At 40.4% G+C, this 27,333-nt stretch overlaps 1 protein-coding gene across 2 annotated transcripts in view; it reads right to left on the minus strand.

Annotated features, from left to right (window-relative positions):
• LOC140719729 (ephrin type-A receptor 7-like) overlaps window positions 1-27,333 on the minus strand; it is a 671,000-nt gene that overhangs the window by 564,089 nt on the left and 79,578 nt on the right. For both annotated transcript variants that reach the window (XM_073034552.1, XM_073034551.1), the window contains exon 2: window positions 4,965-5,029. In XM_073034552.1, coding sequence (XP_072890653.1) covers window positions 4,965-5,029 — 65 coding nt within the window. The remainder of the gene's footprint in view (window positions 1-4,964; window positions 5,030-27,333) is intronic.

The following is a 27,333-nucleotide window of genomic DNA, read 5'->3' on the forward strand; positions in this document are numbered from 1 at the left end:
CATTCCTTCTTCACCTCTTCAGCCTATCCCCTCCCTGCTTCCCCTCCCCCACCCCTTCATCTTTCCTCTGATTGGTTTTTCACCTGACACCTTCCACCCTCCCCCCCCACCTTCTTTATAGGGCCCCTGCCCCCTCCTTCTTCAGTCCTGACGAAGGGTCTCAGCCCGAAACGTTGACTGCTTCTTTCAACGGATGCTGCCCGATCTGCTGAGTTCATCCAGCTTGTTTGTACGTGTTGATTTAACCCACCAATAATGTCTGTGGGAAAGTGGGAGGAAACTGGATCAGCCAAAGGAAAACTCGTATGAACGTGCAGCCTCCTCTCTGGCAGCATCCAAGATGAGGGCTGAACTTAGTGATGCAGTAGTTCTGCCACCTGTACAACCCTGCCTCACTGACTCCTTCAAACAAAATATGTATAGTCTGGCTGGGATTTATCCGTGGAACACCACAAGTAGGGTCTCAGTGTATAAAGTCACTATTGGAGCAGTAGAGAGTCTAGGTTTCCCAGGGATTGAGAGTAGCAGGGTGGGGAGGGGGGGATGCAGGGAATTGCAAAGGAGTCTGCTGAAAACTAGAGCCCACTGTAGTCGGAAGTTCCACCATAATCGATGAAACATTTCCTTTCTCAAAAGCCTTCTCTACCTCCTGGTGTATTTTGTTCTCCCTACCCTGAGTACCATTCAGATGTCTGTCCAGAACTCCCAAAATAGTCTTTACTTTTGCAGTTCCTCAAGACCACCCCCAAAGATTCAACAACCTCTGATTGCAAATCACTTCTTGCTATCGATTTACTTTCATGTTTTACCGGCAAGACTACCACTCCTCCTCTGCCCACCTGCCTGTCTTATCCTTGGCTGTTTAGATCCCAGCTCTGATCATCTTGCAGCCGTGCATCTGTAATGCCCACAAAATCATACCCACCAATTTCAATCTAACCTGTTAGATAATTTACCTTGTACTGCACATATTGAAATGCACAATGAGTCAATAGTTCCATTGCCTCCCTCCTTAAAGTCATCTGCATCCCGCCAGAAGTTAGATTCTTATCCCCTTCTAAATGTCCTGCTACTTGAATCAGGCCATTTTATACAGTAGGTTCATTGTTATCAATGGATTTTCTTTTATCTCTAGTCTGAGCATGAGATGATCATGATTGATTTTTCCTTTCATGTTCTTTGTTCTCTCAGCTCTTCCTTTTTTCATTCTTCATTCTTGTAACACTTAACAAAATAACCGCAAGCTTTGAGTCTTATGCCACACTCTTGACTTCCGCGGAACTTCTGGATCACGGGAGTATCCGGATCCAACAGCTCGGTTGGATCTCCCAATTAGCAAATCCAACTGTTGCAGCACTCTGCTCTACCTCCTGCCTTAGAAATCCCACCGATCAGCAGGGGTGCTTCACTAATGGTGTGTTTGTAAATTTGCTATTAAATCGAGTGAGAAATAAAAAATGGATTTGGTTCATCTGTTTTACACTGCTAGCAAAATAGGCTTGAGGACAATGGCTTGCAGCTTCTATATGCAGCTTAAATGGGTTTGTCAAACACAGCTCAACCAAAACATTATTCTTGCCGTTAGTGCCCAGGATTAAAAACTATTTAATCAAACAGAATACCTAAGTAAACAACAGCATTTATTTAGTGATGTGAAAATCAATAAAAATGTAATTCCTAAAAGTAAATGTATAAAGGTGATAAGTAATTATTGTGGTAAAGATTTCTCAGAAAATTCAAGGAGGTTCTTTAAAAAAAATGTGATTATGGTACTATTGAAAGGCCTCTGTGTGATTTATTGCATGAACAACAGACAGAGATTTGTTTGCAGTGAGAAAGCTTTCCTTTGCAATAGGTTAACCAAATGATAACAGAAATGGAGCCACAATATAGAAACCCCTCATATGTGAGAGAGGATTCAAGTTTTCTAAGTGACAAATGGAAAAATGGATTGTGAATGAGATATATTCGTGTGGTAAAGTAGTGGATGATTATTTTATATGATGAGTGAATCGGAAACTTGCACAATAACACAGAAACAATTCAAGTATCACCATGACATCACAGTAATACAAGGAGAGAATTGTTCCTATGGTCCTCTCAACAGTAATGATGACTGGTCATGGCATGGGCTACATTAGAGATTGCCTTGTCAGTTTCCAATGCAAATCCTTTCAGAGGCCAGTAGCAGAGGTTGGAGGCACAGAGTACAGTGGAAGCTTATTGTCTTCCAGCCCGCATCTTAAATGGTGATGTACACTTTTAATTGCAAACCGAATGTAGGTAGGTTAGTTTAATGACATAATAATCACAACAAATAACGGTGGTTGTTTAGGTTTTCAATGTGCACAAACTTGCTGGGGCTTATTTCAGATATCTTGAGGATAAATGATAGGGAAAACCCTTAAAAACTGCTGGAGAGCAAAATTAGCTGATCAAGCTGAGTAACACCACCTTATCTGAGCATGCATCAAGAAATGTAAATTAATATATATATTATAATATATATATATATATACACACACATAAAGTTTATTGTTTCTTTGATATTTTGTGGTTAATTGTTTCATTTTCCCCATCTAAATTCCACAAGAGCAAATTTTATTCCCTGTCTTGGATTTTGGGGTAACGATTTATAACTTGGGAGACATTATAGGGGTATATAATATCATGAGGACAATAGAATGGCCAATGAATGCTCAAGGTAAGAAGAGATACTCAAAAGGGATCTCAGGCAAAATTTTTCCACATAGAGGATGATGGGTATATGGAATGAACGTACGGTCAAAACTGTAGAGGTGGGTACAATTACACAGTTTATAGGATATTTAGGCAAGCACATGGATAGAAGGATTAAAGGGACATATACCAATTTCAGGCAAATGGCAAATGCTCAAATAGAGATTTTGGTTGGCATGAAGAGTTGGGCTGAATGTTCTGAATCTGTGCTGTAGACCTCAATGATTCTATGACCACTAATCTACCAAAATAATAAAATCCCACCTGGTTTAATTATGTTCTGCAAGGAGGAAATATCTCATATTAATATGGGTACCTACACCTGCAACCCTATAGTACTGTGATTCATTATTATCATCAGGTCTGTTGAAGTGTCTCAGCCCAAAACATTGACTGTTAACTCTTTTTCATAGATGCTGCCTGGCCTCCTGAGTTCCTCCAGCATTTTGTGTGTGCGGCTCAATTATATTCCTGTGAAAAGCTGTTAAAGTATACCATTAAACTATATTGTTATAAGAGTACTTGCATCATTCCAGTCCATGGATCCCAAGAGTGGCAAGAATTTCTAAACTGAATATAAACATTTGTCAAGGACAATGTACTGTAAGTGTGAATTCTCAGAATCTGAATCCTGGTATTCAGATAATATTCCTAGCATTGAATATTTCCTATTTCTAAAAGGAAAATGATATGGATGCTGGAATTCTAAAATAAAATATTAAGTCTTAGAAATAGTCATCAGATTGGGTAGCATCTGTGAAGAGAGTTACAGAGTTAAGATAACATCTCAGGTAGATTCCTTTCATCAAAAACTCCCCTACTCTAACTTTCTCTACATCTTAAACATTTTATCTCCTATTTTGTTCCTATTTTGGATAAAAGGTCATTAAGCCAAAACATTGACTCTGTTTTTGGCAGTTTTGGTTTCATTTTAAACTTACTAATTTGACTATTGGTTTGCAACACATATGGCCTCAAGTATTCATAACTTGTCACAATAAATCACAGCATGACAACATTAACTTAGTAAACTTTATTTTGCATGCTAAGAAACTTGATTTAAAATGACAAGAATGCAAAAATTGACAAATATCATTGGCCATATAGTTTCTCTACATCTTCCACCATCTTTAATAGGATCATACCACCAAAAACATCTTTACCTCCCCTTCCCACTCTCTGCCTTCTGAAAGGATTGGTGTCTCCATAATCCCTTGTCCATTCATCCCTCCTCACTAATCTCCCTCCTGGAACTTATCCTTGCAAGCAGAGGAAGTGCTACACCTGCCCATTCACCTCTTGCCTCACCTCCACTGAGGGCCCCAAACAGGTGACAGTTCAACTGCAAATCTGTTAGGGTCATCAGGTGTATCCAGTGTTCCCAATGGCGCCTCCCCAACATTGGAGAGACCCAATGAAGATTGGGAGACAACTTTGTCGAGCACCTTCCCTCCATCCAAAACAAGCAGGATCTTCTGGTGGCCCACCATTTTTATTCCAAACCCCATTCCCATTCTGACATGTCAGTCAATACCCTCCTCTACTGCCATGATGACGCCACTCTCAGGTTGGAGGGGGAACATCTCATATTCCATCTGGCTGTTCTCCTTCCTCCTGGCAAAAACATAGATTTCTCTAACTTCTGGTAATTTTTGTCCCTTCTCCTTCCCTCTTCTTTAATTCCCCACTCTGGCTCCCCTCTTACCTCTTCTCCTCGCCTGCCTATCACCTCATACTGGTGCCCCTCATTCTTCCCTTTCTTCCATGGTTCACTCTCTTGTCCTATCAGATTCCTTCTTCTTCAGCCCTTTACCTTTTAACTTCATTCCCCCCCACAACCCCCAACCATTTGGCTTCAGCTATCACCTTCTAGCTTAAACTCTTTTCCCTACCCCCACTTTTTTATTTTGGTTTCTTCCCCCTTCCTCTCCAATCCTGATGAAGAGTCTCGCTCCAAAACGTCAAATGGTTATTCCTTTCCAAGATGAGGCCTGACTTGTTGAGTTTCCCCAGCATTACATATGTGTTACATCGGCCATATAGGATTTGCTATCCTATCAGAAGGGCAAGGGGTGCCTCTGGCTTCAGTCTGTAATTAAATAACTCTGTTTACTTTTCCAGAGTTGGTGGTGATGATAGCAGCTTGCAAGATTTTGTCTTTCAGGAGTTACCAAAGTGCAAGGTCATCAAACCAGGAAACACGAAGGAAATAGTTCATTACTTACGCCATCAGATGGGTGAGCAGTCCATCCCAGTTCAGCTTGTGACTCCTTAGAATCCAACAAAACAACTAAAGTTTAAACATAGAAAAAAGAAGAAAAATTAGTAAAACCACAAAAGTCGATTGAGTGTTTTTTATTGAAATGGCCTTTCAAAACTTAATCACATCATGGAGAACTTCACAGTTTGAGAATAGGAATAAGGCAAAGGGGAAAAGAGTGGGTAGGAGAGACAGTAATTTGAGTGTTTTTATTTTCCTTAACAATGCTCCAGTTTCTAAACTGTAGTTCAACACACAGAAATATCAGAACAGTGGGGTATATAGAGTACTGTGCAAAAGCCTTAGGTGCATATATATAGTACACAGTACTGTATTTGTCAACATGGAGCACAGAAAGTGTTTGTAAATCAGGTGGGAAGAAAGGACGTTAGGAATGGAGCACCGCAGGAGAGTTGTGGGACAGGTGGGAGGGAAGGAGTGCCAGGGGCTGGTGTCTCAGGATAGGCACATCCAGCTTTGAGACACCTGGCAAGGTCACTTCATTCCAAACAATTGTTTTATTGATCATTACACAATGTATCTCTGGTGCTTCCCGTTCACTTCCCTTTTTTTCCACCATGTTTCCCCTCTCCCTGCCCCTTTCTCACTCTCAGTCCACAACAGAGACTCACAATATAATCAGGTCTACCATCATTCACGTGTCACGAAATTTGTTATATTTTGCAGCAGCAGTACACGGCAATACGTAAAATTACTACAGTACCATGCAAAAGTATTAGGCACACTAGCTACACAGATTGTATGAGCCGAAATCATTTTCACAGTACTGCATCTGGTGACTATTTGCCTGCCCAAAATTACTCTGATCAATTCCAATGTAATTCCCTTGTGCAAATCATTCTACTGGCTTAGGCTTGAGAAATAATTCCTGGCAATACAAACTCCGCAGCTTTGTTCTGTGTATGGCTTGCTTTACTTTTATAAGAACACTGGGAATGTATTTCAGGAATTATATTGCTATCCAAATGGAGTAGGCACTTTGCCTTAACTGTGTGATATATGAATGAGTACGTGGAGTGATATTATTGTGACAAGGGCCTATCGAATATTGTCCACAGATCTGTAAGTGTAAGCACTTCATGGCAAAATGATATGCAAGGAGATGGTTTGGAATAATTTCTGAAAAAGGATTTTGTAACAGCAGCCATTCATTCTAGTAGGGTCAAACTACTGCTGAGATACCACACTGTGTTTCAGCTTCAGAAAGAATCGAGCACCAGTGGCCAATGGGGTAGTAAACGTGTGCTCAAACCCAACATGCGGAGAGGTGAGTGATTTCTCTCCACTACCTCTCAAATTTAAAAACCGTTTGAAAAACAGCCTTTAGCAGCAGGTGCAGATGGACTTTGAGCAGGGCAAAAGAAATCGAAGTAGCTTCTCGGTCGCTGATATGAGAGGCATGGCTGGGAAGTTACGGCTGCACTAACGCACCTTCCAGGACTGAGATCTGAATGCCAGCAAAATAAAACAGCAGTTTAAGTTGGCCCAACTGACACGGAATTAAGTTATAGACGTTCTTAAAATGTGAGCTGATGACATTCTGTATAGAGAAGCCCCCCCTCTTCGCTGGTGAGCGAGTGCGAGGGGATGGAAGGTAAAGTGTGACAAAGGTAAAGGGCAAGAGATTAAACAAGGAGTGAAGGCAGGAAAGGCAAAATCAGAGAAGCCATGCATGTCTGTGATGTATGTATCTATGTGGCTACTTTATTAGGTACATCTGCTCATTAATTTAAATATCTAATCAGCCGATCATGTGGCAGCAACACAATGCATAAAAGCATGCAGACAAGGTCAAGAATTGCAAAAAGAGAGACACCTTTACAGAATACATAAAACTGTTGCATTGAAGGGGGTAAAACAAGAAGGGAAGGAATTATATTGACTCAGCTTAGAACTGGGCATATTATGATTAATTATTCCTTACATCTTGTTGGAAAACATCACTCTAGGGTGTGTAGGTGTCATCATTATGAAGCAGTTAAACACATCCTTTCACAATACAAAGCATGTAAGGTTGAAAGAAAGCAAATTCAGGCCACACATCTCTTTGGCCCTTAATAGTTTTCATTTAAAAACTTTACTAATTTATGGAATGACTTTAATTCACAATATTGTCTTTCATTATTTACAATCTATAGGGCTTTTTTTGGGGTAACTTAGTTCTCATTTGATTAAGTTCTACTAAGAGTTTTATTTCCCAAATCTCCACACTACACTCCAGTCCAGTTGGTGGCAGTAATGCACCTTTAAGTTGGACTGCCAATCACCATTGGAAGTCAGAAGAAGGAGAAGAAGATCAAGAACTTTAGTTATTCATACTAAACATCAGAATAGGGTAGCAATATGATCAAAGTGACTTTGACCGTGGAATGATTGCTGATACCAGAGTATCTCAGAAACTGCTGATCTCTGTGGATTTTCATATCCTAGAATTTTCAGAAAAAGCTGCAGATAACAAAAAAAAAATCCATTCAGCAGCAGTTCTGTGAGCGAAGATGCCTTGTCAGAGAGGGGTCAGAGGAGAATGTCCAGACTGATTCAAGCTGACAGGAAAGTGTTGGTGGCTCAAATAACCACACTTTACAACAGTAGTGTGCAGAAGAGCTTCTCTCAATCCACTACATGTCGAACCTTGAGGTGGATGGGCTACAGCAGCAGAAGACTACACTGCACCCAACCCTGTACCTAACAAGGTGGCCACTGACTGTAGATAACAAAATGTACATAGGCTGAATAATAAGATTGCGGATGATACAAAAATTGTAGGGTGTGTGTATTGAAGAAGTATACAGCAGAGTATTGATCAGTTGTAAGCATGGGCACAGAAATGGCAAGTGCAGTTTAATCCAGATAAGCGTGAAGTGTTCTATTTTAGGAGGTTAAGTGTAAGGGAAAATATATAGTAAATCAGAGAATCCTTAAAAGTATTTATATCCAGAGCTATCTTTGGATCTCTGTCCATTGCCTCCTGAAGGATCTAAAGGTGGTAAAGAAGGCAAGTGGCAGCTAGCCTTCATCAGTCAGGGCATTGAGAATAAGAGCCAGGAAATAACGTTGCAGCTGTATAAAACTTTGGTTAATCACATTTAGAGTGCTGAGTGCTATTCTGCTCACCCAGTTACAGTAGGGATGTGGAGGCTCTGGAGAGAGTGCAGAGGTGGTTTACCAGGATGCTGCCTGGATCAGAATTATTAGCTAAGAGGAGAAGGATCTACATGGAGGATTTTGAGGAGATGATGTTGAGCTCATCGCTCTTCTGTCCCAGATGCTTCTTCAGATACGTCAATGACACCTTCGTAATGTGGCCACATGGAGTCCAGGCACCCCAACAGTTTCACAACCATCTACAGCTTCACAAACAGCACACACCCAAATATTCAACTGACGATGGAGAGGGAGAAGAGTGGTTGTCTCCCATTCCTGGACATTCTAATACGACAGAAACCGAACAGTAGCCTCAGACGTCTATCAGAAGCCCACTCACCATGGATTTATGCCTCAATAACGACCACCATTACGCCTACTTTGATTAACCGTGCAAAAACTATTTTGCATCCAGACAGTCTCCATGAGGAAATAAGAAGATTATGCATGACGATCGTACAGAATGGTTATAAGGTTAAGGAAATCAATCGGGCCCTTAAAATGGCCAATGGGAAAACCAACAATGGTTTTCTAACAATGAGGAGGAACCTGTAGCCATCGCCTGGCTTCCTTAAATTTCCACAGTTTCTGCAAGAATCACCAGAATCCTGAAGAAATAGTGGATAAATACCATCCACTAGCACATAAGGAAGCTCAAATCCCAGTTTATGCAGGTGAAAGATGACTTTTTAATCAGGGCAGCTGGCGTTTACAGGACTCCCTGTGAATGAGGAGCAGCACAAAGTGGAAACCCGCATCAAGGAGCGCAAGAAGGGTATCTGTTTGCGTTACCCAGAGAAACCAGCAGTAGCAGAACTTTGCATACGCAATGACCACAGGATTGACTTCGACAACACAAAACTGCTGTGCTGACACTGACTTTTGGGACCGCCTGGTGAAGGAAGCCATTGAAGTAAGATTAGAGAATAAGGATTTCAACAAGGATGAATGTTTCACTCTAAGTAAGACTAAAATATGATTTTAAACAAAGTGGGACAATGGAAACCTGATTGGTTGAGGACTTGACAATCAGGAGGGACGGACGACAGGAGGTGAGTATGTATGCCATTGGACTAGACACAGCTAATGATGAAGATGGTGGAGTTTGTCATTGAAACATTGGTTAAAATTGACACCTGGTCCTGGCTGGAAGCCCGAGAAGAGCTTATGTGAGTTATAAGGAGAGTTTGGACAGGCTTGAATTGTTTCCCCTGGACTGCTGGAGTTTAAAAGATTAGAAAATTATGAGAGACACACATAGGGCAGACAGTCAGTGTCTCCTTCTGAAAGTAATATGTCAAATACCAGGAAACATGTGGTGAGGTGGTTTAAGGTGAAAGGGGTTTGCTAAGGGAGATGTGTGGGGCAAGTTTTTTTTTTAACCCTGCGACTGGTGGGTTCCTGGGGTGGTGCTGAAAATGGAAATGACCGTGGTATTTAAAAGGAACTTGGGCAGGCAGAAGCATGACTATGAAGGATATGGATCATGTGCAGGCAGATGGAATTAGTTTGACTTGGCAAAGCTTGTCAGGCCAGCCATCATGGGCTTGAGGGCCTGTTCCTGCACTGTACTGCTTTATATTTATAAATTACCTTTCAATATCCCGGGATTTCCCAAAGTCAATTAAATACTTTGGAGGTGTAATTGTGGTTGTAATAAAGTGAACTTGCCAACTTGCGCAGAGCAAACTCCACAATCGACAATGAGATAACGAGCAGATGGTCTGCCTAAGTGCTGATTACAAGATAAAACTTGGCCAGGATACGACGCCAAGCCTCCCTGCTGCTCTTCCAACATGTCGTGTGACCTGTTGCCTAAAGCAAAGGGCAGACAGGACTTTGAGTTAATGCCTCATCTGAAAAAAAGGTGTCCATAATTGCACTGCTTCTCATCAGATGTGAGAACCTGATGGAATCCAAATGAAACTTACGTAATTCTGAGAGAATGAGGCACTGGATTTGGAGAGGATCTTTTTCCCGGCTGGCATGTCTTGAAGGAGGGGCCTTAGTTTCATGATACAGGGGCAGGGATCCCCAACCTGAGGTCCACAGATCCCTTGCTTAACGGTATTGGTCCATGGCATAATAAAGGTTGGGTACCCCTGAGACATTCAGGAGAAGATATTTATTCACTAGTGCTAATTGAGAAGGGGGTGAACCCCTGAACATACTCCCAGAAGGCTATAGTAACCAAGTCACTGAATATGTTAACGAGAAAGCAGTAGGTCTCTAGATTCAAAAGACATCCTGTGGTATGGAGAGAGTGTAAGGATCTAGTATTGGGACTGAGAAACAGCCAGGGTTGTAATTGATTGTCAGAGCAGAGCTGGAGGGAGTGACTGACTACTCCAGCTCATAGTTCACATGTTTCTATGTCTCTTGAATGGAATGAAGCCAGGAGCTTCTGACCAAGAGATTAGCGCACTAGAGTTGGTCAGGTCTGACACTTGCATTGTGAAAGACTGTAACATTCCTGTATCTGGTCAGGTAGGTCATTCTGCAGAGATGCATACACAAAAACGTGCTGATGGAGCAAGACCATCGGCTGTCACAGTGTAAACCATATCTCAGTACAACCTCCAGGTGAGGACACACCGATCAGTGCGGCTGGCAATTATGGGGAAGGGTGAATCTCTCTGTAAAGGAGAATCCTTCTGCTTTTCGGAACTGGGATTTGGATGGGCTTGATGACTAGGGATGAGGAGGAGGATTGGTGGAGAAGAGAGAAATGAATTTCCTGGTAATGGGTCAGATGTTGCTCCTCACTACTGATTTTACATTCATACTACTCCCAGCACCTTGGAACATGCTCAAGGATCCACCATCACAAAGCAGCCTTATAAGCCTTTTGCATAAGACATGAGCTCCATGCCTATGCTGTTGGACATAGAGCTGCACCCCGGCTAGAGAGGCTGATATAGAGCACGGACATCTTGCATTTGCATTGCGAACACCAGATAGCGCATTTTCATCACAGAATCGTAAACACATGACTAACCATCATGTAATGACCAAGATGGTTGGTGTTGAACTCTCAGATTAGATTAGTTTTATGTACGTTGAAACATCTGGATGGCAGGGTAAGCAAATATCTCTACCTGAGCAGGGGGGTGTAGGGAAATCTCCTTTCCTCCGCTAGCCTTCAGGTAAGATAAGGTGTCCCACCCGCTTAGCCCTCCACCCCAAACCAAGGTCACACGAAGCCATGAGAGCAGGTGGTGGATGGTCGTACGAGCAGCTGGTGCGCATCACAAGTCCTGGTTATGTGACCACCGACACCAAGCAGACAGCTTCTGAAGAGTAATGATAATGGCTGCGGTCACCATCTTGTGAAGACACTGCCCAGAAGAAGGCAATTGCACTTCTGTAGAAAAATTTGCCAAGAGCAGTCATGGCCGTGGAAAGACCATGATCACCCACATCATACGACATGGCACATAACGAACGAACATTGAAGCATACAATGAAATGCATCATTTGCATCCAATCAAATCAGTAAGGACCGCGTGAGGCAATCCGCAAGTATTGCTATGATACTGACACTGACATAGCATGCCAACGATGCACAAACCCTAACCGTGTGGCTTTGGAATGTGTGAGGAAACCGGAGCACCCGGAGGAAATCCATGTTGAGAAAGGGAGAAAGTACAATCACTTTATAGACAGTGGAGTTTCTGTAAAATCTTGTGCTAACTGCTATTATACTGTGCAGATATGTTTGATATCTCTCAGCCAGTTTGCCTCTAAATTCACTCCAATGGAAAGCATAATCATTTGAGATGAGCAATTCAGCAACCAATTTAAGGTACACCTCAATGTTAAAATGTGTTCTAACCTGCATTTTACACAGGAAAGATATACTTAATCATTGTCACTCATAATCAAGACAACCCCATTCAACAGTCAGTCTGGAGCAACTAGACTGAGCTCAGTAATAGCAGGACTTTGCACTTGGGGAAAACATATTTGAAAATAAAGTCATGGAGTCATAGATGCCATGCATTACTAAAGCAGGGCTCTCAGCCCATTGTGTCTAGCAGCAATCAAAAATGTAGTTCTACCAATTCTATTCAACAGTACTTCATCCCTAGCCTGCAATACTGTGGTGATTCAAGTGGTATTTGAATGCTTTAACACGTTATGACAACTCCTGCCTCCTCCAACACCTCATGTGACACATTCCAGATTTCAACCACCCTCTAGGTAAAAAAGTTCTCTCAGATCCCCTCTTAACACCCGATGGCTCATATAAGCCTACTGTATCTCCTTGAGTCATTGGCAATATGTACAGTGAAGAATGCACAGTGTAGAGTGATCCAAGGCAAGTTAGGCAAGGAACTGCTCTAATCCATTGGTGGATCTCCTGACGCCTTTCTGGTAAACATCCGGCCAAAATATTTTTTAAAAAACTGCTAGAGCCTCCCAGTGTCGAGAAGGAGATCTAAATCTCTGTTGATGATTAAACTGTCTTCCAATTGTGGAAGGTGCATCAGATATACTGTACATGCTAAGGTGCTGTCTACAGTGAAGATAAAGTGTGGTTACACTGAGCATACTGTAGATAATATATTAACAGTGTAGAGCAAATGCAATTCAGGCTCAAATTTAAGTTCAAAAAAATCCTACTTTGATATCTTCATTATAAATTTTGATGTTCAAATTTATATTAGTACAATGAATTCTATGACCTTGGGAGGCAACGAGCGTTTAGAACGGGTATTTTTGAATTATGGTCATTACTGGAATGTGGGAAAGATTCCACTGTTGAGGAAACTGTTCCACAACACTGTTTTAGCTGAAAAGTGAATTCTGGCTATGTAACCAGAGAAAACACCCTTGCTTTCTTTAAAATTTATTGTGATATTTTGTGTACACATAAGAAAACTGAGGAGCTCTGGTTTACGATCTCTCCAGCAAAATGGGACAAATAATCAATTAATTTCAATATTTATAGCACTGTTTTTCTCCTTTAGAAATATAAAGTAACAACATTTTCCCTGAATTTGTTGCCAAATACATAGAGAGCCATAGAGTTACACAGAACAGAATCAGGCCTTTTGGCGTTATTGGTCAATTTTAACTAAGATGCCCCATCCAAGCCAAAGTTTGGTCTATAACCTTCTAAATCTTTCTAATCAATGTATATCCAACTGCCTTTAAAAGTTGTTTTTGTACCTGCCACAACCAATTCCTCTGGCAGCTCATTCTACACCCACACCAATCAATGTATAAAATAGTTGCCTCTCAAGTTCCTTTTAAATCTCTCCTCACTCATTTTAAACCTATGCCCTCGGGATTTTGATTCCCTAAATCAGGGGAAACGACAGGCAACATACAAGCAAAAGGCAAATATAGGCAATAGTTCAAAGCTTATCAATTCCATCCCACAGATGACGTTAACCCTTATAAGATTCCGATTCATTCTTAACCTATTTTTGTTCATTTAAGAAAAGTTCTTTTTCAACAGGGGTAAATTACATAAAACTGCAAACAGAATTATTTATTCTAGTCTAATTAAATATATTAACTTATACAGAAGTGCATCAGATTCCAATAAGAAGGTCAAAGTGAAAGCACATATATGTCACCATATATTACACTGAGATTCATTTCCCTGCATACATTTACTAGAAAATATCCATATGTTTGCCTGAAATATAATTAATTTAGCATTTCTGTGATAGCGATCCTGTATTTTGAATCTGTATTATCTGCTTTGCTTGGCTACAATGCACAGAACTTGAGCTTTTTTATCCACTGACACTGGTAAATCAAACAGTGAAATCAATGCAAATCACTGCTTCCCTTAGCAACAAATCCAGTGACGATCAAATTCCTAAGCCTTCACATATACTTGTTCTCTTTCTTTCAGTAAGCAACTGATGACCTCAAATAAGCCTCAGAGTTGTATATGATGACATAGATGTACTCTGATAATAAGATTTACTTTGAACTTTGACTCCTCCAAGATGTTTAGCAACAATACTCAAGAGCTCCTGCAAACAGCAAACCAGGAAGCAAAAAAAATCAATTTTTATTTAACTTTAAAAATCATAAAAAGAGATGAAGAAGGCAAAAGTTGAGATGGATTGTTATATTTAAAACTTGCTCATATCAAAATACTAGTTTAAGTCAACTATAATATACATGTAACACGCTGTAAGGTTTCACTGCTAATGTAATGGCCTCTCTGTAATGTTTCACTGCTAAAGTAATAGTTTCTCTGTAGCAGCAATGTTTGGGTTATGACTAGAGATAACGGGGGCTTTGGAATGTGAGAATTCCAATGAGAGGCAGGTTGTTCTTTCTGGTGGGTCTGGGAGCAGGGATTTCGCAGTCTTTTATCGGCGAGAGATGCGAGTGGAGAGAGTTGGTAGACCGCTGGACGGAGTGGACTGGGAGCAAGGGTCTGAAGGTCGTTGATGCTCGGAAGAGGTTGATAGGGAATGAATGGACGAGCTCCAACATGTTTCATTAAAATGGGCCTTTTTTTCTCTTTTTTTTTCTTTACTAACCCTATAGTCAAATTAAGGTTTATAAAGTTCAATCGATTAATTGCATATGGTGTACTGTCTGATATTTTGCAGTTCAGATTTGTAACTGGGCAACACATCAGGCAGCATCCACACGAATGAGATTTCTCAGTCTGGTTAGGCCAGAGGCTGTCTTTCCCTAGACTAACATGTGCTGGCTGAACCTGAGCGTTACATACATGAGTGGAATTAGTTTTGTTTTATGATTGAGATCTTTGTTAAACTGCATTTAGAGGAACATTAAAAACCTCACAGAGACATCAAGCGAGGAAGAACAGGATTTTCACAGACGGGTGCAGAAGGTTTTGAACAGCACAGCCACCGGCAGCAGCTTCACAACTTCTATATCAAACTAATCCGTGTATATCCAACTGTGATTAAAAGGTGTTATTGTACTTAACTGCTGGTTTTGTTCAGTAATGTTAACAATTGCTAGCCGTTTTGCCATCAGTGGAACCGTAACATTCCAGGTCATTTTGCCTGGGTAACGCCTGGATGTGTAATTCTCTGCACTCAGTGTTCCTAATCCAACTGTATACTACAAATCCCAAACTGGGATTTAATTACAATTTCCATTTGTGATGTAGTGTTGCCCCAGTCCACATTTGTGGCCTTTGCTTGAGCAAAATGTGCATTTTTCTTGATTTCTTCCATTTGTTTCCTCCATTGGAAGAAACGGGTATGACAGGATGTAATTCTAAGATAAGCACAACAATGTAAAGCCTGAGTTGTGGAAATACTTCATACAGAGGGCTATGAATCTCAGAAAAGAGTCAGGCTAATTATCACTGATATATCATGAAAACTGTTTTACATCAGCAATACAGTACAATACATAAAATAAATCTATGTTACAATAAGGAATATAAAAAATATAGTGCAAGAAGAGCAAAATAGAAAAGTAATGTTCAGAATCATGGTCCGTTCAGAAATCTGATGACAGAGGGGAAGAAGCTGTTTGTAAAATGTTGAGTGTGTGTCTTCAAGCTCCACTACTTCCTCACTGGTGGTAGTAATGAGAAGAGGGCAAATCTTGGATGGGCAGGGTCCTTAATGATGGATGTTGTGTTCTTGAGGCATCACCTTTTCTTATTTTTTTATTAGTTTTTTTATACATTTTCTACATCGCTACAGATAAAAAAAACCCAGATCGAAATGAAGAACATTAATACAGTGCAAAAATAAACATACAATAATGATATAATACAAGATAATTGAGAAAGCACCCAAATTGAAGATATGTAAAATTAGTATCCTCCCCAAACCCCGCAACAAAAAAGAACTCCAGACCAACCACAACACAATCTAGAGAGTATACATCAGGACATTCAAACCCCCAAAACTGTAAATACACTTAGCAACAGAAGATATTAATGCCTACTACCAACAAAAAAGGAGCTGAAAGCAAAGGACCGAAAAAAAAACCTTAGTTAAGAGGAAGGTTATGAAAATACTCAATAAAAGGTCCCCAGACCTTATGGCACTTTGTATCCGAATTAAGAACTGAATAATGAATTTTTTCAAGGTCTGAGCAGGACATAATATCATTAAGCCATTGAGCATGTGTGGGCGGGGCAACATCCCTCCATCTAAGGAGGATTGAACGTCTAGCCAGGAGAGAAGCAAAAGATAATATTCGACACTTAGTCGAACTCAGACGTAAATCTGTCTCACCCAAAAAACCGAACAAAGCAATTAAAGGGTTAGGTTCTAGGTGGTGATTCAAAATACAAGATAACGTTATGAAGACGTCTTTCCAAAATTTCTCCAAGCTAGAACAAAACCAGTACATATGAATGAGAGAGGCCTCGCCCCTTTTGCATTTATCACAGAGAGGACTAATGTTAGGGTAAAATCGGGATAGTTTAGATTTAGACATATGGGCTCTATGAACAATCTTAAAGTGTAAAAGGCAATGGCGAGCGCAAAGAAAGGTTGAATTAACCGATTTGAGAATCGAATCCCAAGTCTCATCAGATAAGGAGATATTTAAATCATGCTCCCAAGCCATTCTAATTTTATCCACAGGGGCACGCCGTAAGGATGCAAATTTATCACGAATAAATGATATTAAACCTTTACCTAGTGGATTAATAGAAAGAAAGAAATCCATAACATTTTTTCTCAGGCATTTCAGGGAAGTTAGGAATTAAAGGATTAATAAAGTGTCTAATTTGGTGATATACCTGAAAAAATGAGCATTGGGCAGATTGAACTTAGCAGAGAGCTGTTGAAAAGATGCGAAGCGATTATCAATAAAAAGATCTTCAAAATGTCTAATGCCCTTCCTATACCAATCATGGAATGCTGAATCATACGTAGTAGGTAAAAAAAGGTGATTATGTAAGATAGGGCTAGAAAAGGAAAAACCATGGAAACCATAAAACTCCCTAAACTGAGCCCATATACGCAAAGTGTGTCTAACAAGAGGATTAACAATTAATCTGGACAAACTACTAGGGAGTACAGAGCCAAGAAGCGCAGAGAAAGATAAATCTTTAGTGGAACTCAACTCCATTGCCACCCAATTAGGGCACTCGGGTTGGCCATGGAAAAAAGACGTATAGCACAACGTATATTGGCTGCCCAATAATATAAATGAAAGTTAGGTAAAGCCATGGCACCCTCTTTTTTAGATTTTTGCAGATAAACTTTATTAATTTTAGAACGCTTACTCTTCCACAGATATGACAAAATAATAGTCTAAGGAATCATAAAAAGATTTAGGAATAAAAATTGGGATTGATTGAAATAAATATAAAAGCTTAGGGAGAACATACATTTTAACAACATTAATACGACCTACCAAAGACATAGATAGAGGTGACCATTGTAACAGACTCTGTTTTATAGTATATGAAAGATTGGCAAAATTTTCACGAAAGAGATCTTTAAACTTCCTTGTGACTGTAATCCCAAGATAAGTAAATTGATTATGAACTACTTTAAAAGGGAGATCACGAAATGTTAATTCTTGTGCTTCTTTATTAATTGGGAAATGTTCGCTCTTATGTAAATTAAGTTTATAGCCAGAGAACTGGCTAAACTGATCAAGAAGCGAAAACATTGGAGGTAAGGATGTAGACGGATTTGAAAGAAAAAGTAATAAGTCATCAGCATAAAGAGAAACTCTATGCTCAACACCCCCTCTCCAAATCCCGGTCAATTCAGGACAATTTCGAAATGCTATCGCCAAAGGTTCTATAGCCAAATCAAAGAGAAAGGGACTTAAAGGGCATCCCTGGCGGGTGCCACATTTGAAGTTAAATAACTGGGATTTCTGAAAATTAGTCAAAACAGAGGCAGTAGGACACAAATACAGCAATTTGATCCAAGAGATAAAACTTTGACCGAAGTCAAATTTTTCTAAAACTGCAAAAAGGTAGTTCCACTCTATACGATCAAATGCTTTCTCCATATCGAGGGAAATAACACATTCAGGAATCCCAGTTGAAGGTGAATATAAAATGTTAAATAAACGCCGAATGTTAAAAAAAGGAAGACGATTTTTAATAAAACCAGTTTGATCATCAGAAATAATAGAGGGGATAACAGTTTCTAATCTATAAGCCAAAACTTTGGCCAAGATTTTAACATCAACATTGAGCAAAGAAATCGGCCTATACGAGGAACACTCTGTTGGGTCTTTACCCTTTTTTAATAAAAGAATAATAGATGCCTCATTAAAAGAGGGTGGCAATTTACCATAATTAAATGAGTCAGATAATACTGAGAATAACTGAGGGGAAAGAAGTGAAGAGAATGATTTATAAAATTCTACGGGGAACCCATCAGGTCCAGGAGATTTCCCTGAAGACAATGCAGAAATTGCAAAAGATATTTCTTCTGATGAAATAGGCGCATTAAGTTTGGCTTTAAGATCAGATGAAGGCGAAGGAATATTCAGATTATTTAAAAAGTGATCAACAGAGATATTGTCATTCAAAGATTCAGAGGAATAAAGTCGAGAATAGAAATTTTTAAATGCGTTATTGATTTCTAAGTGATCCGATGTAAAGTCTCCATTCTCCTTCCGGATCTTTGTAATATGTTGTTTGGCTTTGGAATGTCTCAGCTGATAGGCTAGAAATTTACCAGATTTGTCACCATGAATATAGAAGCGACTCTTACTTTCAGGAAGTTGGCGTTCGACAGGTTGAGTAGACAGAAGATTAAATTTAGTTTGAAGTTCTACACGCTTCTTGTATAATTCAGGATTTTTAGCTTGAGCATACAGTTGATCCAATTCTTTAATCTGATTAATGAGGTCTAATCGATCTGCACAGGACTTTCTATTAAGATTTGCTGTATAGGAGATTATTTGACCCCTCAAATATGCTTTCATAGCATCCCAGACAATCTGGGATGACATTTCAGATGATGTATTGGTGTTAAAATAAAAGGTTATCTGATCCTTAATAAATTTTAGAAAATCATCATCCGATAATAAAGTCGAGTCAAAACGCCAGGTTTATTCCTCTGAGGGAGACCAGGAAAATTTAAGGACAAAGTAATTGAGGCATGGTCAGAAATCAGTATACTCTGATAGTCACAAGAATAGACAGATGGAATAAGTTGATTATCGAGTAAAAAGTAGTCAATTCTAGTAAAGGTATGGTGAACATGTGAAAAAAAAGAGTAGTCTCTCTCAGTGGGATGAAGGAAACGCCATATATCAGAGATACCACAATTAGAGAGAAAAGAGTGAATAGCTAAGGCAGATTTAGTAAGTAGTCTAGTAACAGAGGACGATCGATCCAAATTAGGATCTAACCAGCAATTGAAATCGCCACCCAGTATAAGAGAGTATGAGTTTAAATCTGGTAGCGAGGAGAAAAAATGTTCAAAAAAATTAACATCATCAAAATTGGGAGCATACAGGTTTGCTAATACAACTTTAGTATTGTATAATTTACCAGAAACAATAATAAAATATCAGATATCTTATTATGGAGTTCAAAAGGAATATTTGAGTTAATAAGGATGGAGACCCCCCTAGCTTTGGCAGGAAAGGATGAATGAAAATGCTGACCCGCCCACTTTGACAGAAGCCGAGAATTATCAAAACTACGAATATGAGTTTCTTGAAGGAAAGCAATGTCAGCTTTGAGTTGTTTAATATGGGAGAAGACCTTCCTTCTTTTAACAGGATGATTCAGTCCCTTTACATTCCAGCTCACAAATTTAAGTGAATTAACCATTATCAATTGTTAGTGCATAGAAGGTAGCAGGCATATAAAAAAATCAAGCAGTACAATAACAGTCTGGGAGCAAAAATTTAAATATAGATCCGTAGAATCAAAACAGAGACATGTCCTGAATAACAAAGGAAAACAAAAGAAACAGTGAGTAGTGTTGGAACTGGAGAACTCACCCCTCCCCGCAACCCAAAATTAGATGGCTACCTAAAAAAGCAGCTAGCTCTACCAAAAAAATTAACCCAAGTATGACTTCCAGTTCTGTGTCGTTAACAAAAGTTCCGTATAAATGATATAGCAAATAATAACTAATTTATGCACTAGAAGACAGAATTATAAATAGGAACAACTTCAACAGAAGTATAAAACTTAATACAAAGAAAATCAGAAAACTAAAACTAACCTACCCATGAAAAATTATAAAAGATTAAAAGAAAAAAAAAGGGAGGGAGAAAAGGGGGAAATTATAAAATTCAAAGAGAGTCCTTATCAACCATTTACAGAAAAAAAAAGCAAAACTTAAACTATGAATCAACCAACAGGGAGGCCTTCAATAAAAACTCCAAACCTCCAAAACAAGTTAAAGACAATTGTAGTTCTCTATAGATAAGGTTATACAAAAATAAAATAGATTACACAGGTAAAATCTAAAAGTTCGCAGGGAAACATTAAACTTAAATTATCTATTTAGAAAAAACGCACCAAGTCCAGGGAGAGATTGACTACAGCCCTTAGAGTTTCAATAGATAATGACTGAATTATTCAAGTAAGGTCTGAGTTCGGAAAAGATAGTTTTACTTCGAGAAGTACTTATCAACCATTTTAGAAGGTCAGGCCGGTTCCGAAGAAGACAAGGTGGCTGGGAGACTTCCAACAAACGCCTCAGCCTCCTTCACTGATTTAAACCACTTATAATCTCCAGTAGTAAGCGTAATTCGAAGATCGGCTGGGTTTCGAAGAAAGGGTCTGAATCCGCGATCATAAAGCACTTTCATTACACCTTTAAACTCAGCACGCATCTTCAGAACCTGGGGGGCAAAATCCTCCACAAAACGAATGACCGTATTTTGAAAGGCAAAAGTACCTCTGCGGCGTGCCTCCATCATCAAACGGTTTTTCACCTGGTATTGATGAAAGCATAAAATAATCGGCCGTGGGCGGGGACCCAGACTTGCTCGAGAAACATAGATCCTGTGTGCCCTTTCAAGCTCAGGTGGAGTCGGAAAAAATTCTTTCCCGAAAATCTCACAGAGAAACTTGGAAAAAAATTCAACGGGAGAGCCCTTTTCGGTGGCCTCTGGCAAACCAAGAATTCGTAGATTGCAACGCCTGCTCCGATTTTCAAGATCCACCATTTTGGAAAAAAGTTTACTATTCTTCTCCTCTAGGTTGGAGCAGAGAGTTTCAAGATATTGAACACGGTATTTTAAATCTTCAGAAGTTACGTCAATGCGAGATAAATGTTCATCATGATCATCCACTCTAGCATTAATCTGATCCAGTTTGGCATTCAGCTGGTTGAAAGAAGTTCTAAATTCAGTTCTAAAATCCATTAAAGTATCTTGTCGATGTTGTTCCAGAACAGCAAGAATGTCAGCCGACAAAGCCGGAGAAGTTTTCTTTTTCCCGGTTTTAGTACTTTTGGTAGCCATTATAAGATAGATGTGTTCGCAGGCAGGTAGAAGAGAACTAATAAAATACCTAACTAAGGTTTAAGAAGGGAGACACATAGTGCAAAGGTAAGAAGAATAACGGAGCAAAAGTTCGGAGCGACTAAGCAATCGCCATCTTACCGGAAGTCCAGGCATCACCTTTTCAAGATGTCCTCAATAATGTGGAAAAGAGGTCCCATGATGAAACTCTGGAATGATGTACTCAGAAGATTATGGAAGTGATATCATTGCATAGGTTTGAAGTAAATTATTAAAAAAACTGAACTGATAACTCTGTGAAACTTGCAGAGTAGAAAAATAAAGGCCTGGGGCAAATCAATCATGATTATTTTGAATGGTGGGACAGGCTTGAGGGTAGTCTATTTCTCCTCCTATTTTCCTGTGTTCACTTGGAAAGGATCCTTCAAAATCAGTCTTAATTTGCCCTTTTAAACAATCCACACAGATCGTATGTTTCCACATTTCTTTGGCTAACGATTCACAATCAGCTTCTTGTTCAGTCTGCTCAAATCATGATAGGTTCTTCCTAATCAAACTTGAAAAGTACGATGAGCAGCCGAACAGAACACTGCACTTTCAAAACACTGATCAAATTTTTAATGGATTTCAGAAGTATTCAGCAAACTCTTCAATCTTGATGAAATTTGATTTCTGCATCACCCATTAAGACTTCAAACGTAGATCAGGATGCATTTCTTAACAATGCAAGATCAGGCTGGCTACACGGAGCCCACGGTTCTTTTTGGTATTCCTACTCCCTAAAGGTATCAAAATTTATTCTTACCCATCTTATGTATAGGTCTTAAATGTGCAAAACTGCTTTAAGTTTCATAATTGTTCCATTAAGTACATCACAACTCTTACTGTTTGCCAAGTGACTTTCACAGTATGATTAATGCTTCACACTTACTGACAATTCCCACTCTTTCAAGTTTTCTTCCCTCATGTTTTGAATCAGCACCGTTATCGAGTCTGAAAGACATTGTTGTGCATGAAGTGGTATTGACCATCTCTGTAGCATTTCCTGATTTGTGCAGAGGGAGATAGGAGATCAGCAGGCTGCTGCCTGTCACTGGGCTCAGCTAGTTTTCTGACACTGAGGCACATTCTGGTGGGGCAGTACGGTAGTAGAGGAGTTAGGAGTTAGGAGTACAACACCATCTCCCTTCCCTCTTCTTCCATTCCCCATTCTGGATCCCCTCTCCTCGCTTCTCTTCTCCTCACCTGCCCATCACTTCCCTCCAGTTCCCCTCCTCCTTCCTTTTCTCCCTTCCTTGATCCACCCTCCTCTACTTTCAGATTCCTCCTCCTTCTGCCCCTTACCTTTTCCACCTGTCACCTCCCTGCTCGCCCAGCCTGGAGTGGAGGGATGACTGCACAGGATCAGAACGAGCTGCAGAGAGTTGCAAACTCAGTCAGCTCCACCATGGGCGCTGGCCTCCCCAGCATCAAGGGCACCTTCAAAAGGCAATGCCTCAGAAAGGTAGCATCCATCGTTCAAGGCCCCCATCACCCAGGACATGCCCTCTTCTCATTGCTAATCAAGGAGGAGGTACAGGAGCTAGAAGACATACACTCAACATTTCAGGAACTGCTTCTTCCCCTCTGCCATCAGATTACTGAATGGATATTAACCCACCAACACTACATCACTACATTTTTGCACTACTTATTTAGTTTAACTACCTTTATATATGTGTGTGTATGTGTGTGTGCATACAGCCAGCCCTCCTTATCCGCGGGGGATTGGTTCCGGGACCCCCCGTGGATACCAGAAAGCACAGATGCTCAAGTCCCTTATTTAAACTGTCTCAGTGTGGTGGACTTTAGGACCCGGCGCAGCTCTGAATCCGCAGTATTTCTGTTCATGAAAGCAATCACAATTAAATAAAGTGGAAGTAATAAAGCAATTGGAAAGAGGTGAAATGCCATCGGTTATTGGAAAAGCGTTCGGTTACAGTCGGTCAACGATCGGAATAATTTTAAAGGATGAAGTGAAAAAGGCCCTATCCCGATGAAAGCTACAATTATGGCTAAGCAACACAGTGGTTTAATTATTGAAATACATATGTTTCTTAAGTGTTTTATATGCATTGAATGGTAAAATATATACTATATACTAAGACAAACATTTGACTAACTGACACTAAATAATACAGGACGTACCTGTTCCGACTTCAAATCCGACTTAAAGACGGACTCAGGATCGGAACTCGGTCATATATAACATATAACCATATAACAATCACAGCACGGAAACAGGCCATTCCGGCCCTCCTAGTCCGTGCCGAACTCTTAATCTCACCTAGTCCTACCTATCTGCACTCAGCCCATAACCCTCCACTCCTTTCCTGTCCATATACCTATCCAATTTTACCTTAAATGACACAACTGAACTGGCCTCTACTACTTCTACAGGAAGCTCATTCCACACAGCTATCACTCTCTGAGTAAAGAAATACCCCCTCATGTTTCCCTTAAACTTTTGCCCCCTAACTCTCAAATCATGTCCTCTCGTTTGAATCTCCCCTACTCTCAATGGAAACAGCCTATTCATGTCAACTCTATCTATCCCTCTCAAAATTTTAAATACCTCGATCAAATCCCCCCTCAACCTTCTACGCTCCAATGAATAGAGACCTAACTTGTTCAACCTTTCTCTGTAACTTAAGTGCTGAAACCCAGGTAACATCCTAGTAAATCATCTCTGCACTCTCTCTAATTTATTGATATCTTTCCTATAATTCGGTGACCAGAACTGTACACAATATTCCAAATTTGGCCTTACCAATGCCTTGTACAATTTTAACATTACATCCCAACTTCTGTACTCAATGCTCTGATTTATAAAGGCCAGCGTTCCAAAAGCCTTCTTCACCACCCTATCTACATGAGACTCCACCTTCAGGGAACTATGCACTGTTATTCCTAGATCTCTCTGTTCCACTGCATTCCTCAATGCCCTACCATTTACCATGTATATCCTATTTGGATTATTCCTGCCAAAATGTAGAACCTCACACTTCTCAGCATTAAACTCCATCTTCCAACGTTCAGCCCATTCTTCTAACCGGCATAAATCATAACCCGGGGACTGCCTGTACTTTTAATTCATCTCTAGATTACTTATAATTCCTAATACAATGTAAATGCTATGTAAATAGTCATTATACTGTATTGCTTAGGGAATAATGACAAGAAAAAATAGTCTGTACATGCTCAAATAATGAGCGCTGGAGAGAGAACTTCCAGGTTTTCCTGATCCGCAGTTGGTTGAATCCGCGCATGCGGAACCCGCGGATAAGGAGGGTATATACACACGTACATACTTCCTGTATTTCACAGCTTTTCTTCATCGTGTATTTCATTGTACTGCTGCTGCAAAGTTAACAAATTTCATGACATGTGCCGGTGATATTAAACCTGATTCTGACTTTGATTCTCGTTCTCATTCTGATTGATATATGAGAAAACCATCACAGCAGCGATAAATCTAAATCCAAAATTCAAACAGTGTGCTTCATTCCACAAGAAATCCACACTAAAATTGACACAACCTTTGTTAGAGTGGAATGCATGCTGACTTATTCTAGCAGGGGAGTACCATTTCGAGATTCAAAATTCAAGGTGGTTTAATGTAATTTTCAGTACACGAGTGTAAAGGAGAATGAAATAATTGTTACTTTGGAATTGACACAGCACAAAAAACCACAATAAGACACAAGTATAAACACATCAATAGATATACATAAGGCAGCTTATACACTCAGATTGACTGTAGCTCCATAAAGTGATGCTAGACTCAGCTGACAGCCCTGGGGGCATCTGTGTTTAGGATGCTGGGAAGAAAGTTGTGCAGTACCCATTTACAATGGGAGAGCACCGTTTATAGCCACGTGCTAATTGCAATGCAAACTTTAAAATCTACGCTATGTTCAACTCTCCAATTCCATTTCATAATCACTATTATTTAAAGGATTGACCTTATATCCAAGGGAGTAAAATTTATTGGCACAAGTTTCAAAACTTAAATGCATTGAGCACATCTACACAGAGCATTGTCACAGGAAAGCAGCATATATCATGACGGCCCCCACCATCCAGGGCATGCTCTCTTCTCATCAGTACCAGGGAGGTTCCGGAGTCTTAGGTCCCACATCACCAGGTTTTTATCCTACAACAACCAGGCTCCTGAAGCAACATGGATAACTTCACTCACCTCAACTCTGAACTACAACCTACAGACTCACTTAGAGAAACAGGCCCTTAGCCCATCTAGCCAAACCGTTTAAACTGCCTACTGCCATCGACCTGTACTGGGACCATCACCCTCCATATCCCCTACCATTCATGCCCCTATCCAAACCGCTCTTAAACTTTGAAATTGAGCTCCCATGCACTATTTATGCTGGCAGCTCATTCCACCCTCCCACGACCTCTGAGTAAAGAAGTTTCCCCTCATGTTCCCTCAAGCATTTCACCTTTCGTCCCTAAGACACGACCTCTAGCTGTATTCCCATCCAACCTTGGTGGAAAAGCCTGCTTGTTATTTAGCCTATCGATACCCTGCACCTCTATCAAATCTCCTCTCCATGTTCCAAGGATTAAGGTCCTAACCTATTCAGACTTCCCTTATGATTCAGGTCCTCCAGACCAGGCAACAAACTTGTAAATTTTCTTTGTACTCTTTCAACATCATTTACACTTTTACTAACCCTACTGCACACAATACTCCAAATTAGAATTCAACAATGTCTTACACAACTTCAACATAGCATCCCATCTCCTGTAATTAATACATAGATTTATGAATGCCAATGTGGCGAGGGCTGCATACCATCACAGACTTCAAAGCCAAACGTGGTGCCGCCAACATCGCGGCCTCTCTTCTAAATGAGCTTAACCGCTTTTACGCTCGGTTCAATGTCGCTAACTCTGAGCCTCTGAGGAAAGCCACCACTACAACCTGCAACCTGGTCCCCTATGAGGCTGAGGTACACAGATGTTTCCAATGAGTGGACAGTCGCAAGCCTGCGGGACTGGATGGTATCCCAGGGCGAGTACTTAGGATGTGCACAGCATAACCGGCAGGTGTGTTTGAAGGCATTTTTAATCCTTCCCTCTCCCAGTGTAGGGTGCCCTCCTGCTTCAAATTATCCACCATTGTCCCTGTACCAAATAAAACTCAAGGTAACATGCCTGAACGTCTGGAGTCCCGTCGCATTCACCTCAATAGTAAGCAAGAGTTTTCAGAGACTGGTCAAGGAAAACATCTGTAGTTTGCTATCACCTAAACTGGACCCCCTACAATTCACCCACTGACACAACCAACTGACAGACGATGCAACAGCCACAGCTCTACACACCATCCTTACACATCTGGAGAAGGATGCTTATGTGAGAATGCTATTCTTGTTCTACAGTTCAGCATTCAACCCCATAATTCCATCCAGGCTTGACAGGAAGCTCAGAGACCTCAGCCTTGTCCCTGCCTTGTGCAGCTGGATCCTGGACTTCCTGTCAGATCTCTGGCAGGTGGTAAGAGTGGGCTCCCTCACCTCCACCCCTCTGACTCTCAACACAGGAGCCCCTCAGGGCTGTGTACTAAGTCCCCTCCTTTACTCCCTGTATACCCATGACTGCGTCGCCACCCACAGCTCTAATCTGCTAATTAAATTTGCCGATGACACTATATTGATTGGCCTAATCGCAAACAATAACGAGGTAGCCTACAGGGAAGAATTCATCTCTCTGACACAGCAGTG

This window comes from Hemitrygon akajei, chromosome 32 (genome assembly GCF_048418815.1).
Source record: "Hemitrygon akajei chromosome 32, sHemAka1.3, whole genome shotgun sequence".
Taxonomy (NCBI): domain Eukaryota; kingdom Metazoa; phylum Chordata; class Chondrichthyes; order Myliobatiformes; family Dasyatidae; genus Hemitrygon; species Hemitrygon akajei.